General features: G+C 41.4%; 4 protein-coding genes across 4 annotated transcripts; 1 reads left to right on the plus strand and 3 right to left on the minus strand.

Moving 5' to 3' along the window:
- The first annotated feature begins 271 nt into the window (after window positions 1–271).
- Window positions 272–1,233, plus strand: LOC131288378 (uncharacterized). Its single transcript, XM_058317507.1, has 2 exons — window positions 272–641; window positions 840–1,233. Exons 1-2 carry the CDS (start codon window positions 327–329, stop codon window positions 1,155–1,157), a joined length of 633 nt encoding a protein of 210 aa, XP_058173490.1. The 5' UTR covers window positions 272–326; the 3' UTR covers window positions 1,158–1,233.
- Window positions 1,234–1,858: 625 nt separating this feature from the next.
- LOC131285393 (uncharacterized) lies at window positions 1,859–2,921 on the minus strand. The gene is made up of 4 exons (XM_058314248.1): window positions 2,882–2,921; window positions 2,587–2,812; window positions 2,131–2,513; window positions 1,859–2,049 (listed from the first exon to the last, which is right to left on the minus strand). Exons 1-4 carry the CDS (start codon window positions 2,919–2,921, stop codon window positions 1,862–1,864), a joined length of 837 nt encoding a protein of 278 aa, XP_058170231.1. The 3' UTR covers window positions 1,859–1,861.
- A 6,360-nt stretch (window positions 2,922–9,281) lies between these two features.
- Window positions 9,282–10,344, minus strand: LOC131285394 (uncharacterized). The gene is made up of 4 exons (XM_058314249.1): window positions 10,305–10,344; window positions 10,010–10,235; window positions 9,554–9,936; window positions 9,282–9,469 (listed from the first exon to the last, which is right to left on the minus strand). The coding sequence occupies exons 1-4, from the start codon at window positions 10,342–10,344 to the stop codon at window positions 9,282–9,284; spliced, it is 837 nt and encodes a 278-aa protein (XP_058170232.1).
- A 1,458-nt stretch (window positions 10,345–11,802) lies between these two features.
- On the minus strand, window positions 11,803–14,292 carry LOC131286617 (uncharacterized). The gene is made up of 5 exons (XM_058315595.1): window positions 14,235–14,292; window positions 12,857–12,950; window positions 12,651–12,785; window positions 12,205–12,587; window positions 11,803–12,062 (listed from the first exon to the last, which is right to left on the minus strand). Exons 1-5 carry the CDS (start codon window positions 14,290–14,292, stop codon window positions 11,869–11,871), a joined length of 864 nt encoding a protein of 287 aa, XP_058171578.1. The 3' UTR covers window positions 11,803–11,868.
- Window positions 14,293–15,467: the final 1,175 nt, after the last annotated feature.

Raw genomic sequence — 15,467 nt, forward strand, 5'->3', positions numbered from 1 at the left:
CCTTTAGCCATAGATTTGGAAAATGTGTGCTACAAAAACAGTTAAGCATAAAACTACTTTTCCTTTCGCTGAAGAGACGCTCAAGCATGTGATATATTGGTTTTGTAACTTTCTAAAATATTACTGACGCCATTGTGCGAAACTTTTTAAAACTCCACCTTAAGAATTATGGATACCTGGGATAGTGACGAAAACAGAACTAAATGACAGTTTACAGAGATGTTTGTTTTGGTTGATAGTGGAAATTGTTTACGCGCCTTTTAGGAGCGAAGCAGAATAGTTCTATGTTAAAATTGGGTTTAAACTTATCAAGATAGTGAATCTCAATGTCTATAGATAGAAAAGAAGCATTGCTCAGGTTAATTCGAACATACCGTGACAATCCGGTGCTGTGGGATAAGGCAGCAAAAGACGGGGACGTAAATAATAGCCGGCGGGCCAAAAAAGAAGCATGGAGAAAACTTGCGTCCATACTGAAGGAGACCGATCCAAACGCGGATATACAGAGCGCAAAATATAAAATAAAATCATTGCGGGAGAACATGAGAAGAGCCCGAAATCGGATACGGAAAAAAGTAAACGGAAAGTCCGTAGGCATTCCTAAACTTTGGTATTACTACGAATTGGAATTCATACTTCAAGTAAGTTCAAACCAATGATGTTAATTTTTTATGCATTTTTACATTGCTGCTTACTATTTCCTTTGCCTAGTTAGTAGTTTTCCTTAGCTCAAACATGAGTTTCTAAGTTTCTATAAATATAGCTTAATTACATTTTGTGTACCGTAATTATGAAATTCTTATCAGGTACTGTTATATTTCACATTTACCGTTATCAAGCACGAGGACATGGATATGGCTGTGAATGATGAGGATACGGATGTGGCTTCTAGCGAAGAAGACTCTGATGATACTGATAGTAGTATAACCGAGCCAGTATTGATACCATCGAGCGATATGTCAACTATACCACCGTTGATTGTTACAATTCCTGATCATGATTACGCTCGGAAGCTGGCAGGAGATCTGGAGCGACTCGATGGGTTACAGTATCTCCTGGCGGAAAAACTAATTAGCGATGTAGTTTTCGCTGCAGAAATGAGGCATCTTAGCGTCAAAGACGTGACGCGAATTCGACAAATATTAAAGAAAAAGTAAATACGCTACTTATGCCATTGTTATCTGTAAATTACCTTTCAATAAGGAATTATGTAAATAATAAAATTAGGGCAGATCCATAACACTGGTTGTTATCTGTGGAAATAAGCTCAATGTTTGCATGTACACAAACAATAAACGTCTTATTCTTTTCCTTGTTTTAGAGCAACTTTACAAGAGTTACTTAAATACACTCTACGACGTTTAAGTGCTCAATAATTATTTAATTATTATATTATAGACCTCCCATTGTTCACCTTTTCGGCGCTAGAAAGTTGCACTAGTGATAAGTGTTATCTGTACGGTCAAGCGTATGAACTAAGCGATCCAATTGTGGACGATAGCGATAAATCGTCTTGTTTGGCATTTTGCACATGCCCAAACTGGTGTCGCTTGCCCGAAACGGACAATTCTGAGTGAATGCGCTTTTCAACTCACACGTTTCAACCAGCCCAAGTTTCTGTAACATACCACCGATGGTGTACTGCGTCTTCGTCGGCATTGTGCTGGTGGTTTATTTATTTCTTTTGATCATTGCAGTTTTTTCGGGCATAGAGTAATGAAAGATTCTATGAATTGTGAGCTTTGGAGAAATTGAGTTTAATAAAAGAAACGTTTTAAAAATTTGGAACTATTTTTCAAATGTAGCTTTCGTTAACTTAAAGCAGCATTATATTTATTATCTGCTGTTAAAATCATCAGTTTTAGTCCAGGAGGCAATGTAGCAGTGGAGGAACCGCGCAGGTGCAGCTCATTTTCTGATTCTCTTCAGCCTTCTGCTGAATGTCCAACTTGTCTCCTACATTGAGCGTCAGTTTACCGTACTTGCATTGAAGGTTGGGATCATTGGAGACCGTTGGGGCACTCCGTATAACTTTATCCGATTCTTGAGCTAGAACAGAATTTTAAAATAAATTCGTTACATCGTGAGAAGTGTGTTTCAACCCCTCCTTTCTACAGGAAAGAAACTTACGCAAACGCCATTCCCACGGGCAGCAGCGATCCTTCTTGTAGACCGGAACAGCACCACCGTAAACAAGCTTTTCCTGGAACAACTCAAAGCCACAGGTTGTTTCGTAGCAGTTCGGGTCCGTGTTGGTGGCGTTGGCATTGAAGCCCGCGGTACAGATACAGGTACGGCACGGATTATTCTTGAATTGGATACGCTGACCTTCCTTGTAGATTTCGTTCTCCAGCTCGCATTGGGCCAGCTTATCACGCTCGGCACCACAAACCGATTTGACCGAGCAGCATCCACCCTTCCTGTACGTGCGTAGGCAATTTTCGTAATCGAAACGATGGAAAAACTCCGGACAGTCTATGTGAGCACAGCGAAACTGGGCAAACGGTTTAGCGCTGTAAAATTAAGGTTGTGGCAATCTTGGGTAACAAAACCATCACTACTTAAAGTGTTATGTTATGTACTTACGCACGACAGTAGCACAAAACAGAACAAAATTGGGCAACTTCACCATCCGGCACGCTGTCGTTGATGTTGTACTTTTTCCCGTTGAAGTAGCACTTCTCGTTGTCGTGTGCCGTTATCGAAGGACACTCATATCGCTCCGGGCATCCGGAGGTCAGCTTACCGATGGGAGTGCATCCCATCGTTGTGTAATGTCTGAGTGGAACATCACAGCCAAGGACACCGGCTGCTGAAAAGCAACCAGTCCAACACGATCATCACTACCAATTTTAGTTAACCTATTTTTGTGTTCACCTACCTCCGAGAAGTGCAACTAATGCAACTGTTGGCCAGCGCATTTTCTATAACTTTTTACTTGAAGCAAACCAAACGCTTGTACGAACGTGCAACGACTGATCATCGTCGGCCCCGGTCGGGATCGTTGCTTCATCGAGAAGGTTAGAGCGCCCGATAGCCGTAGCAGAGATGACCCGATGATCTCATCGCTCTCTGAAAAAAATGTCTATAAACAAACCGATCAATTGTAAGTTTATTAAAACACCTTTTTATACAATTGATCATTAAAAACACGAAAACAAATGGAAACAGAGTCTCAACAACATCTTTGCAATGTTTTTTCGTTGGTCCAAATATAAAATGCACCATATTGAGGAAACTTAATGCAAACCGTTGTTTGCCAGGTTGTTTTGATATTACTTTTCCCATGCGATCAGCAGCGATAACAGTCAGCATCCAGGGAGGGAAGACAAGATTGCTCAACTGAAAAAAATATGCGTTTCGTTAAAATTCAACCGTTTTTTTAATGAACTTTCTACAATCTAACTGGAGTAAAAATAATTTTTGGAACTATTCTTTTTTTACGCTGCAGATTCCTATGTCGAGGTATCGCAAGACCTGTTTTATATCGCGATCCTTGGAGTTTCGTCATTTATTTTTCTGCAACTCCTAGCTCAGGGGTCGGCAAAGTCCAGCCCGTCAACTGATTTTATTCGGCCTATAAGAAAATTTTAGTGTTACATATGAAAATCCTATCTCTATTCTTATCGGACTTGTTCACGAAGTCATGGTGGTTTTTTCTCAAAATATGAAGATTGGAATTGTTGAACGAGCTGTTACCAGGTGACTTCCTAGTATACTGTTTGCTACACTTATTCTATCCTATTTGCATTATTGATCGTTTTAAAATTTCCTAGTCTCGTGTATCCTAGAGCCAGAATACAATGATTATTTTATTACCATTACGAAATAAAATTTTAGACGAGGGCTAAAGTCAAATACAATTAAAGAAATTAATTGATAGTACAACAAACCAAAATTTAGAAATAGTTCAAAACCAAGTCAACGAAAAAATTTTTACGATAAAATTTTCCAATAGTTTTTTCTTATTCCACCTTTTTATGCAACTTTACTATTCAAAGAGTTGATACTCCATTCAAAAGGGTTTAATATTACTTTGAAAACATTAAATCAACGATTAAGGTATGCGGCCCGCGCTTTCGGGGTCTTTTTATCATCTGGCTCTTTTCAGGAAATGTATGGCGACCCTTATCCTAGCTGCTTGCTTCGAGTATAACTGTTTTACATCTGGAATGCATTTGCTTGTGCAGGCCCATGTTCGTACTTCAACTGTTGTTTTGTGTTAATGCTTCCAACCAGGGGTTGTCACACACTCCTCGAAAGGAACCAGAGACTCTATATGATTGTTTTAACTTTTTTGTGAAGCTGAAGTTTATTAATTTTTAAATTCAATATGAAACATGCAATAGTGATATAACATAGAATATATTCTCTTTTACCCATTTTTTTTTTGGTTTGAAATATGGCCATTGAAATTAACAAACGAAATGGAAAACTAATTTCCTTAGTATGATATTTAAATTACATATCTATGAATGTTTTAACGAGATTTGCCACATGTTGTTGCCTAAGAGATTTTTTTTATCTTGTTAGCGCTGCCAGAAAAGTTTAAAAATATTATCAAAGAAGGCTGAGTAAATAAGATAGAATAGGTCAGCCAAGAAATAAGTTAGTTGCAATGAAGACTTTGAGAGAAGAGGTTGGAATAGTATTTTTTTTAGTTCTTTGATGGTTTGATGGTTTGATGGTTTGATGAAGGCTTGAAGGTTTGAAGGTTGATGTGAAATATAGCTACCATTTGAACTATCTACTAAAAACAGCTATTTCGTTATTTTCGAGATAACATTCTAAAAAAAATAACTAGGAATTATTCTCAAAAATAATTCACAAATCTTCTTGAAGAGTTTTCGCCTCGAAAAAGTAGTGAACCTCTTCACAAGTGAAAACCAAAGACGAGTGAAGTGGTGAGCTAAAGAAAGGCAACTCCGCCATTGACATTGGACAGTGAGTGTTAAAAGAACCAAACCGCGTAAATTTGTGCTAACGCTGAGAAAAGATACGATGAACGTATAGAAAGAGAGTGACATTGCAAAAAAGAGACGTGTGTGAAGTTTGAAACACTAACCAAAAAGTCAGTGAGAGTGTGATCAAAAAAGACAATGGAGCAGTCGGTGAAAAGCGGAGATGATTCTCCGGACAAGAAAGCCGTGCTGAAAAAATCGAAGAAGCGTTTAGAGTTCCGTAAGGAAATTGAAGATAGCGATTCTGGAGAAGGAACATCCCGACGGATAACGCGCGGAATGAAGAAATTAGAAGAAGAAAAACAATCTGTGAAATCATCTTCGGACAGTGAAAGTTCTTCTAGCGACGAAGAAGAAGAAACCATGGACGAATTGCCGACCAAAGCTCAGCGTCGTGCTCGGCTCGGGATTTCCCAAAAATTGCCGGTCTTCAATGGCAAACCCGAAGATTGGCCGCACTTCTACGGATCTTATACAGCCTCGAATAAAGCTTGCGGATTCACCAACAACGAAAATCTTGTTCGATTACAAGAATCTATTAAAGGTCCGGCATATGAGCTTGTACGCGGAAAATTAATAAGACCAGATTCAGTGCCACACGCAATCGAAAAGTTACGTCAGGTGTATGGGAGGCCGGAACTTATTTTGAATAACTTATTGAAAAAAGTGCGCGACGTTAAGGCTCCAAAGGCGACGGAAATGACCAGCTTCCTGCCTTTCAGCATCGCGGTCGAAGAGCTCTGCGAACATCTTGAGGCAGCGCGGTTAAAATACCATCTTTATAACCCACTACTCATGCAAGAGTTAGTAGACAAACTCCCAGATACTGACAAGCGTGCCTGGTCGCGTTACAAAAGAGGTCAGCATTCGGTATCATTGCGGACATTGACGGATTTTTTAAATGAAATAGTCTCGGAAGTGTTAGATAGCACCGTTGAAATACACGAATACTTGGCGGAGCATGCTAAGTCGAAAGATTCGCGTAAAAAGGAAGCAGTTACACATCATACAGTCCAGAAAGAGAAAAAAGGATGTTTTGCGTGTAATAGAACCGAGCATCGCCTGCGTAATTGTACGTCATTTAATGAATGGCCCGTGAAGAAAAGACAAGAGCTTGCTACAAAGTACAAATTATGTGAGCAATGTCTCAACGCTCACTATGGATCATGCTTAAGACCCATAAAATGCAACGTTGATGGTTGTATTAAAAAGAATCATCCTCTGCTACACGAACATGCACAATATGCAGCAGTGAACGTATTCAGTGCTCATGTTGGTACGGGCGACAGTATGTTATTTCGTGTAGTACCTGTGGACATTCATCATGATGGTCGAAAACTAACGGTACTAGCCTTTTTGGATGAAGGTGCAGCTATAACGTTAGTCGAACGTCAATTAGCGGATCGTCTCGGGGCAACCGGAGTACCAGAGAAACTGACATTAACATGGACTGCTGGGATCGAACGTGTAGAAAAAGGGTCTCAGAAGCTGAGTCTCACCATATCATCAAAGGACTCTACAGACCGACAGCTATTGAAAAATGTTCATACCGTAGAAAAGTTGGAGCTGCCGCATCAACGCCTGGATCCTAGAAAACTAAAAGAACGGTACGACTATCTGAAAAACATTCCTTTGGAATCCTACAAAGGACGACCCGAGATGTTGATAGGATTGAACAACATCGATATGTTCACTCCGTTAGATGTAGTTTCTGGAGAAGAAAATGATCCAATAGCCGTCAAGACAAAGATTGGTTGGGCAGTTTATGGCTACACTACATCCGGCACCTCAAATACCAACCATATAGGGTTTCATCAACGAGTGACCAACGAAGATCTGCACGAACTCATTAAAGAAGAATACCAGTTAGAAGAGCCCGTCATCTCGCTAAAAGCTAAAAGAATCATGGAAGAAACTACGAAACGAGTAGGCGAACGGTTCGAAACAGGACTTTTGTGGAAAGAAAAAGAAAGAAAGTTGGCAACGAAGAAATTTAGACAACTTGAACCGAAATTGAAGAAAAGACCTGAATTGATGAACAAACAAAACCAAGTGATCCACACCGTAGAAGCAAATGAAAAACTTTCAAAATTACTGAAATATCCACTGAAAACCCAGAAAATACCGCTACAACGAGAAGAACTGAGAAGTGCGGAAACTATTTTAATACGGCAGGCTCAGTGGGAAAGCTACCCGGACGAAATGGAAATTCTAGAAGCTAACTTGCAAAAAACAGATTCAAGTGCTATGAAAAAGATTAAAAAGCAAAGCACAGTGTACATATATTCTCCAATATTAGACGACCAAGGAGTAATGCGAATGGATACCAGATTGACCAACAAACCCGATCTTCCATTCGATCAACGGTACCCAATTATAATGGCAAGACAACATAACATCACCAAGAAAATCGTTGAACATTATCATGAAGTCTATGGTCCTGCTAATAGTGAGACAGTTTTCAACGAGATACAACAACGATTTAAGATCCCGAAACTTCGAGCAACAATTAAAACGGTTTGCCGTCAGTGCAATTGGTGCAAAGTGTATAAGTGCAAGCCCAACACTCCAAGGATGGCACCTTTACCTGTGGAGAGGATGTCACCAAATCTTCGTCCTTTCAGCGCAGTTGGCATCGATTACTTTGGACCACTAGAAGTTACAGTTGGACGGCGAAAGGAAAAACGGTGGGTTGCTTTGTTCACCTGTTTGGCTGTGAGAGCGATACATCTCGAGGTAGTTCACAGTCTGTCAACTCAGTCGTGTTTGATGGCGATTAGACGTTTTGAAAGCAAGTTTGGAAAGGCGAACGATATCTACTCGGATAATGCAACATGTTTCAAAGCGGCTGACAAGGAACTTCAACAGATGAAACGGGTGTTCTACGAGTGTGCCGAAAAAGTGACCTCAACTTCAACATCCTGGCATTTTAATCCACCAGGAACTCCACATATGGGCGGCGTTTGGGAGAGAATGGTGCGTTCGGTGAAAGAAGCGATGCGAGTCCTTAATGACAACAGAACACTGACAGACGAAATATTAGTAACCACTTTGGCGGAGGCTTGCGAAATGATAAACTCGCGACCATTAACATATGTCGCTGAAGATTCATCAGAACCAATAGCGCTTACTCCGAATCAATTCCTAAGGGTACCAGGGGCATACACTGCAACTTGTGAACCATACGATTTAGCCAAGGGACTTAGGAACCAATTTAAAAGGTCGCAATATTTAGCAGATAGAATGTGGGAGCGTTGGATAAAGGAATATCTGACATCTTTGAACCAGAGAGGTAAATGGCTCAAGGACCAAAAAGATTTGGAAATTGGAGATCTAGTTTTTGTCGTTGAAGGAAAAACTAGAAATGAATGGATGAGAGGGAAAGTAGTAAATGTTATAAAAGGTAAAGACAAAAGGGTTAGACAAGCGGATGTAGAGCTAGCGAATAAGAAAATCGTAAGACGAGCAGCCATCCATCTGGCAACGTTGGAGATTTCGTAAGTCTTCGTTAGAACCCGAGAGACGTTACGGGAGGGGGTGTTAGCGCTGCCAGAAAAGTTTAAAAATATTATCAAAGAAGGCTGAGTAAATAAGATAGAATAGGTCAGCCAAGAAATAAGTTAGTTGCAATGAAGACTTTGAGAGAAGAGGTTGGAATAGTATTTTTTTTAGTTCTTTGATGGTTTGATGGTTTGATGGTTTGATGAAGGCTTGAAGGTTTGAAGGTTGATGTGAAATATAGCTACCATTTGAACTATCTACTAAAAACAGCTACAGTCGGACGTCGATTATCCGGGGCCGGATTAACCGGGGGGCGGATTATCCGGGGGTCTTGCAACTGACAACTGCACAACCGGGCTTAAATGTTTCCATGAATATTGGGTTGGTTCACAACATTTTGTAGCAATAATGTGTCAAATAAATTTTCTCTGATCGAAAATAGCAATAAAAATACCATAGGAAAATAATTCAAACATTTTTTATGATTAATCAACTAACTGGAACTGGTCAAAAGTGAAATAGCCGAGACTCAAACCAGGTATTATAAACGTATTTTAGTATATGTTCGATTATCCGTGGAATTCGGTTATCCGGGGACCTCTCGGTCCCGACACCCCCGGATAATCGACGTTCACCTGTATTTCGTTATTTTCGAGATAACATATCTTTTAATTTTTCTTTCGGGCATGGTAAAATGAAAAAATACTATATATTGCGAAGCTTTCCAGAAAATTCATTGAAACATTTTCAAATGTTTTATTAAATCCATCCGTTACGTTTATCATCTGCCATTGCCATATTCGATGTAGACGGTCAGCTTTAGTCCAGGAGGCAATGTAGCAGTGGAGGAACCGCGCAGCTGCAGCTCATTTTCTCATTTTCTTCAGCCTCCTGCTGAATGTCCAACTTGTCTCCTACATTGAGCGTCAGCTTACCGTACTTGCATTGCAGGGTAGGATCGTTTGATGCCGCCTTGGCGCCCGTGGCAACTTTATCCGATTCTTTAGCTGAAAGAACAATGAAAATAAAAATATTTTTTGTCATGTGAAGTGTGTGCCCCAATCCTTATCCGTTCTTTAGTGGAAACATACGCAAACGCCATTCCCACGGGCAACAGCGATCCTTCTTGTAGACCGGAACACCACCACCAAAAACGTTATTCGCCTCGTAGAGCTCGAAGCCACAGGTTGTTTCGTAGCAGTTCGGGTCCGTGTCGGTAGCGTTGGCATTGAAGTCTGCGGTACAAATACAGGTACGGCAAGGATTATCCTTGAATTGGATACGCTGACCTTCCTTGTAGATTTCGTTCTCAACTTTGCACTGTGCCAGATTGTCACGCTCGGCACCACAAACCGATCCCGCTGAGCAGCAGCTACCCTTCTTGTACGTGCGAATACAATTTTCGTGATCGAAACGGTGGAAAAATTCTGCACAGTCGACGTGGGCACAACGGAACTGGGCAAACGGTTCCGCGCTGTGAAATTATGATTGTGGTAAGCTTGCGTAACAAAACCTCTGAAACTTAAAGTCTTACACCTTATACTTACGCTTGACAGTAGCACAAAGCCGAACAAAATTGGGCAACTTCTTCGTTCGGTAGACTGTCGCTGATCTTGTATGTCTTTCCGTTGAAGTAGCACTTCTCATTGTCGTGTGCCGTTATCGAAGGACACTCGTATCGTTCCGGGCAGCCGGAGGAGAGCTTTCCAATGGCAGTGCATCCCATCGTTGTGTAATGTCTGAGCGGAACATCACAGCCAAGGACACCGGCTGCTGAAAAGCATCCAATTTAACACGATCATGAAAACCGATTTTAGTTAACCTATTTGTGTGTTCACCTACCTCCGAGGAGTGCAACTAATGCAACTGTTGGCCAGTGCATTTTCATTTGATGTTTAACCTTGAACAACCAATATCCTTCACGAACGTTCAACGACTGATTGTCGGTGGCTTCAGCAGATCTTTAAAAGGCTACAGCGCCCGACAGCCGTTGCAGAGAAGAACCAATGATCTCATCGTTCATTGAAAAAAAATTATTAAATAAACCGGTCCACCGTATGTTTGTGTAAACCTGTTTAGAAGAAAAATATCATTGAAAACAAAAAGCAAGTAAAACAACACCTTCGTTAATTTGTTGAAAACCAGTTTCGGTAGCACCTTCACAATTTCTTTATGTTTGTCAAAAAATGAACCATATTTATCACACATCACACATCATCGTCTTTTGGCAATTAGTTTTGTCATTACGTTTCCCATAAGATCAGGATGGTCAGGATAATCGTTACCCGGTTCTTCACGGAACGATTCTTTTCTATTCTGGGAGTTGGTCCAATTGTTAAAATCAGAATTTAGAATGGAAATTGATAAATAATTTTTTGTAATATTCAGAAATATTCCAATATCGTTATTGGCTTTAAAGTGATACACGATACAGGTTTCCATGCCGTGGAAAGCGCTCAACCAATTCATACATCTTCGTACCAACCTTCAAATTCCTTCGTTTGCTTTTCTGTTCCTAAGTCCCAGTATAACATATCCCAAAAAACGCATGTTGCATGTACAGCATCCACGTACGCATTTGCATGTGCAGACAAATGTTTGAATTTCAACGGTTATTGAAGCTTATTTTTTGGATGCTCCTAAGTTTAACAGTGTCACAATATTTTATGACCTCCGATGAACATCTTCTTTTTCAACACGATTTCTATCTGGATTTGGTACGGTTGTATGACCTGGGAAAAACAGGTTCTGTTTCTAAACATTACAATTAGTATACTTCTCCTACATTAATAACCAGTTTACAAAACATGTTTTGCCAAAGGCGTTCTTTTCTTCTGGTTGAAAAATGTAAAGAAAAACCTGTAATGAGTCAACTTACCAATAAATTGTTTAAAAATCAATCGAAATCGCTAGTTATTACGTTCTGAGGGTAGTTCAGATTATCTTAGTGTTTGTGTAGCTTTTAAAAAGCCATAAATTTGACTAACTACAGTCAAGAGCGACACATGAACAAGGGCTTTTGTAAGTGGATGTTGTTAGACAAAACTTCCTATATTGCAAATTAGCAGATAAATAGTACATTGCCGTTGCCGTTATTCCACAGCTCTTGCGATCGCGATGGTAAATATAGCGGCTTTATACCCTACTGGCCATGGACCGGTTTGCTAATTGCCTACGGAAGCCTACGGTAATTTATGCAACTTCAATGTTTACCCCATCTTTTTATTCTTGTCACGTAACGTGTGCTTCCCAACTACCAACTGCGAATCAATGTGGTTTTTTGACGTGAATACTTTATTCTTTTCTCTTACTAAATACACTAGCATACATTTTACAGGTATCTTATTGAAGTTGGTAAATAAAAAATTAACAACACGTGCCAAAAGAAGGACAACCGCAGAAACTTTTAACAGTTCTCCCGCTGGATGCAGTGTGCCAGAGGAGGAATGGTACACTTGCACTCGACACACTCGTTGTCACTGGACACACCATCGCCCTTGTTGAGCGTCAGCTTGCCAAACTTGCACTGCATCTCCGGCTTGTCATCGCCTTCTTCTGGCTCGTTGCGCCCATCCACCAGCACCGTGTCATTATCAGATGCTGAAATAGAAGAAAAAAGCAGATAAGCCGGAAAGGTTGATGATGAGTAACACGGTGATGAACTCGTGGTATCGGAAATGGTGCGCTACCGCAATCAAACGGTGACGTAAGGCCACTGCGTTCCCCTGTGCTGTGTACTTACGGCACTTCCACAAGATTGGACAGCATCGGGCGTTGCCGTAGTAGATCGGTATGCAGCCATGCGCAAGTTTGTCAGCCGCGTGCAGCTCGATCCCACAGTTCGATTCGTAGCAGTCCGGATTGCCGGTGAACGTGCTGTTGTCGAAGCCAGGCCGGCAGAAGCAATACGTACACGTCTCGTTCCGTGGGTACATCCGCTGTCCCTCGTAGTACTGTTCGCCTTCCAGGTAGCACTGGGCCAGCTTATCCCGCTCCGCACCACACACGGTCCGATCGGCACAGCAGCCATTCACCGTATACTGGTTGACGCAGTTGTCCATGGGAGCATCAAAGAACTCGGGGCAGTCGATGCTGGCACACTTGAAGGACGCGGGCTGCGTGTCACTATCGATCGGACAAGTGTTAAAAGAGGATGAAAACAATGCCGCGCGCTGCTCGTGTACTTACTTGGAGCAGAAGCAGGCGGGCGAGCAGGAGTTCACGTCCTGGTCCGCCTTGGCTAGCTTGGCACCGGCATTGTAGATGTTGCCATTGAAGTAGCACTTGTTGCCATCGCGATCAGTCAACTCGGGACATTCGTACCTGGAATATAGTGCGAGCCGGCGATTAGCGGCGAGTTGCGTACGCAGAGATATTCACCGCAGCAGACTTACCGTTTCGGGCAGCATTGACCTTCCTCTAGAACTGGCTTGCAGCCAAGTTCGCTGTAGTGTTTCGGTGTGGGAGGACACGGCTCATCGCACGCCGCTGTAGAAAAATAAAAGATAAAATAAATTAATCACGCGAAAAAGTCAACGAACCATTGCGAAAACGTGTTGCTGCATAAATTAACTATGCTTCCGTTGCGCACCGTAAGATACGCGGATAGACAAACGATGCGCGAACTACGACGCCGTTGGCCATTAAAATATGTCAACGAAATTTCAATTCGTTCCAAACATTTACAGAACCTTACTAATGTTCCGTTAATCTTATCTCTGTCTAGATTGTTATCTGCTATGGAACCTTGAAGTAAACAAAATGTTGGTTGTTGTTTCTCTCGTCTACCCTTGAATTTTTACAACATTCGTAGTAGAATTTGGAAATAAACAGTATCAAGGTGACTCATGTTTCATTCAATGACTGAAATAGGTTTTAGTTGATTCTCAGTACAAAATACATTTTTGGTTGCCAAATGTTTTTAAAAGAGGAATTACTCTAATATTCACAATTCAGCGTTCATTTTATTCTTTTCTGTTCTGCAAATAACCCGCAGCTCTAAATGTGGAAAATGATTTCCAATTGTTTTTACGTATTATTTCTATTGCACATGAATTTCTGACCTCACACAATAAACTTTAAATTTGAACCGGGAAAGAAACCGCACTTAACATTAAGCTTATAATTGAGTCTATTGTTTTTTTTTAAATTACTTTGAATGTCCCATTGATTCGTATTTTCGTATTATTATTCCATTCGTATAACAAATGACCAATAAAATTTATTGGTTTGTTGGCTAATTCCGTGACCAAACAAATAATGCCAAAAAACGTGTTAAAGCTAAAATTCCTCACTGTTAAATTTTACACCATACATGCAAATGAAAAATTAAAGAAAACCTATAGAAGTGAAGAATTGTAGAGCTTGGTTAATACACGAGGTGGTTACACTTGAACTCCAGCGTGACTAAAAGGTCACACGCTAGCATAAATATTGAACCAAAGTTAATGGTTCCCGGTTTAACCTATCCACTAGCATGGAGGTCACTTTCGTTCAGCCCGATGCTCATTGTCGTCTGGCGGGTTGTGTTGGGCCAATAGCTATGGTATGTTTGCGACCGATACACACCCGATACCCGTAACCGTGGCCATCCCCACTGCAAAATCGAGACCGACAAAACCAGTTCCAGGAGCTATTCGCCATACACGTGCGGTGGTGAAAAATGCAGACGAAGGCAGATCAATTGTTTCCCCTCCCAGAAGCCATTTCCAAGCCGGCCACGCGATAAACTTATTACGTTCTATCGATATTACGATGATGATTTGTTATTACCGTGACATAAAGTGGCGATCGTGATGACCAGCAGTCCGGTAGCGATTTTGTTCCACATCTTTCACAACACACAACAACGTGCAACAACACTTCCTCGTTCGAAATTAGGAAAAATCAGGTAATACCTGCGCACACACAGAAACACACGAGTGATTGATTACAACACTAGCTGACCGGGGACGGTTATCCGGTTCCGCGTTTCGCTCACAACTAACTGTGGCCGTGCGACTCGCGGAAACTTTTATACACCCCACTGTCGGCATAACGAATGGGGATGCTGGAGTCCGAAAAGCCGTGCATCGAAACGGAGAGCCACGGTGAGAGAAACACCCCAACACCCCACCATTGTGCACTGGGTGTAGAAATGCAGAGAAGGTGAGAAGAAACGAAGCGAATCCGGTCGGAATGGTTCGAACAAGATGCACAACACGGAACGGAACAAGAAGATAGGTGAGAGAGCATTTGTCATTGCTAGTTTTTTTTTAACTCACGCCTACCGGGTCCGGGGCGCCGGGGCCCAAGGTTCACGCGATCGCAACCCCGGTGGTTGAGCACGCGATGGAAAATCGCGATCGCGCGACGCCCCCACAGGCAACGCTGCTCTCCACGGGAACTCTCCGGGCAACGGAGTCTCCGGATGTTTGGATTAGGTTTTGAATTTTTGGATATTCCCAAAAAACCGATTGCAGGGTGAATGTGACCTTTCGTGATGATAATTGATTGACCGTGGTCGTGTAGTTCGGCTTTACAAATTCCGACCGTATATATGAAGTGTTTGAATAGATCGTCGTGTCACGGTTTCAATTATTCACGCCAACGTTAACAAGACCATTTCTTTATCAAAAAAGTTCGCGTGGAAAATTGCGCAAACTATACCGTGCCCGATTCCCGGAGCCCCCTCAGAACTGCTAATGAATTTGAAAAATACATGTTTTCATTGAATGAAAGAAAAAATAGCATAGCCTTATCGTGCGACATGTAGCTAACGCTTAAACCCGATTTTGATAACATGGTGGCTTTTTTACGCTTAAATCTTACAGCTAACGTTGACGTAATTGAGCACAAAAAACAGCTCTGTAAATAAAAAATGGCCAACCCGTTTACTGCATTCACGAGCCTCGTTGCAGTATTGGCTAATGTCGAGTTGGCTAGAATCTGTAAAAGAAATTAAAGAGACTTGGCTGGAACCTTTGCAATACATATAAGGACTAAAATGTACACTTGAAGTCCATT

The sequence above is a fragment of the Anopheles ziemanni genome, chromosome 3 (assembly GCF_943734765.1).
Source record: "Anopheles ziemanni chromosome 3, idAnoZiCoDA_A2_x.2, whole genome shotgun sequence".
Taxonomy (NCBI): Eukaryota; Metazoa; Arthropoda; class Insecta; order Diptera; family Culicidae; genus Anopheles; species Anopheles ziemanni.

Bases quoted from the DNA above. Each gene is read 5' to 3' on its own strand.
- LOC131288378 (XM_058317507.1), top strand. From the start codon at position 327: ATGTCTATAGATAGAAAAGAAGCATTGCTCAGGTTAATTCGAACATAC. The intron at 642-839 runs GTAAGTTCAAAC...ACCGTTATCAAG, and splicing joins AATTGGAATTCATACTTCAA to CACGAGGACATGGATATGGC.
- LOC131285393 (XM_058314248.1), bottom strand. From the start codon at position 2,921: ATGCGCTGGCCAACAGTTGCATTAGTTGCACTTCTCGGAG. The intron at 2,514-2,586 runs GTAAGTACATAA...TTAATTTTACAG, and splicing joins GTTTTGTGCTACTGTCGTGC to CGCTAAACCGTTTGCCCAGT. The intron at 2,050-2,130 runs GTAAGTTTCTTT...ATTCTGTTCTAG, and splicing joins CCCGTGGGAATGGCGTTTGC to CTCAAGAATCGGATAAAGTT.
- LOC131285394 (XM_058314249.1), bottom strand. From the start codon at position 10,344: ATGCACTGGCCAACAGTTGCATTAGTTGCACTCCTCGGAG. The intron at 9,937-10,009 runs GTAAGTATAAGG...ATAATTTCACAG, and splicing joins GCTTTGTGCTACTGTCAAGC to CGCGGAACCGTTTGCCCAGT. The intron at 9,470-9,553 runs GTATGTTTCCAC...TTGTTCTTTCAG, and splicing joins CCCGTGGGAATGGCGTTTGC to CTAAAGAATCGGATAAAGTT.
- LOC131286617 (XM_058315595.1), bottom strand. From the start codon at position 14,292: ATGTGGAACAAAATCGCTACCGGACTGCTGGTCATCACGATCGCCACT. The intron at 12,786-12,856 runs GTAAGTCTGCTG...ACTATATTCCAG, and splicing joins GGTCAATGCTGCCCGAAACG to GTACGAATGTCCCGAGTTGA. The intron at 12,588-12,650 runs GTAAGTACACGA...TCCGATCGATAG, and splicing joins CCCGCCTGCTTCTGCTCCAA to TGACACGCAGCCCGCGTCCT.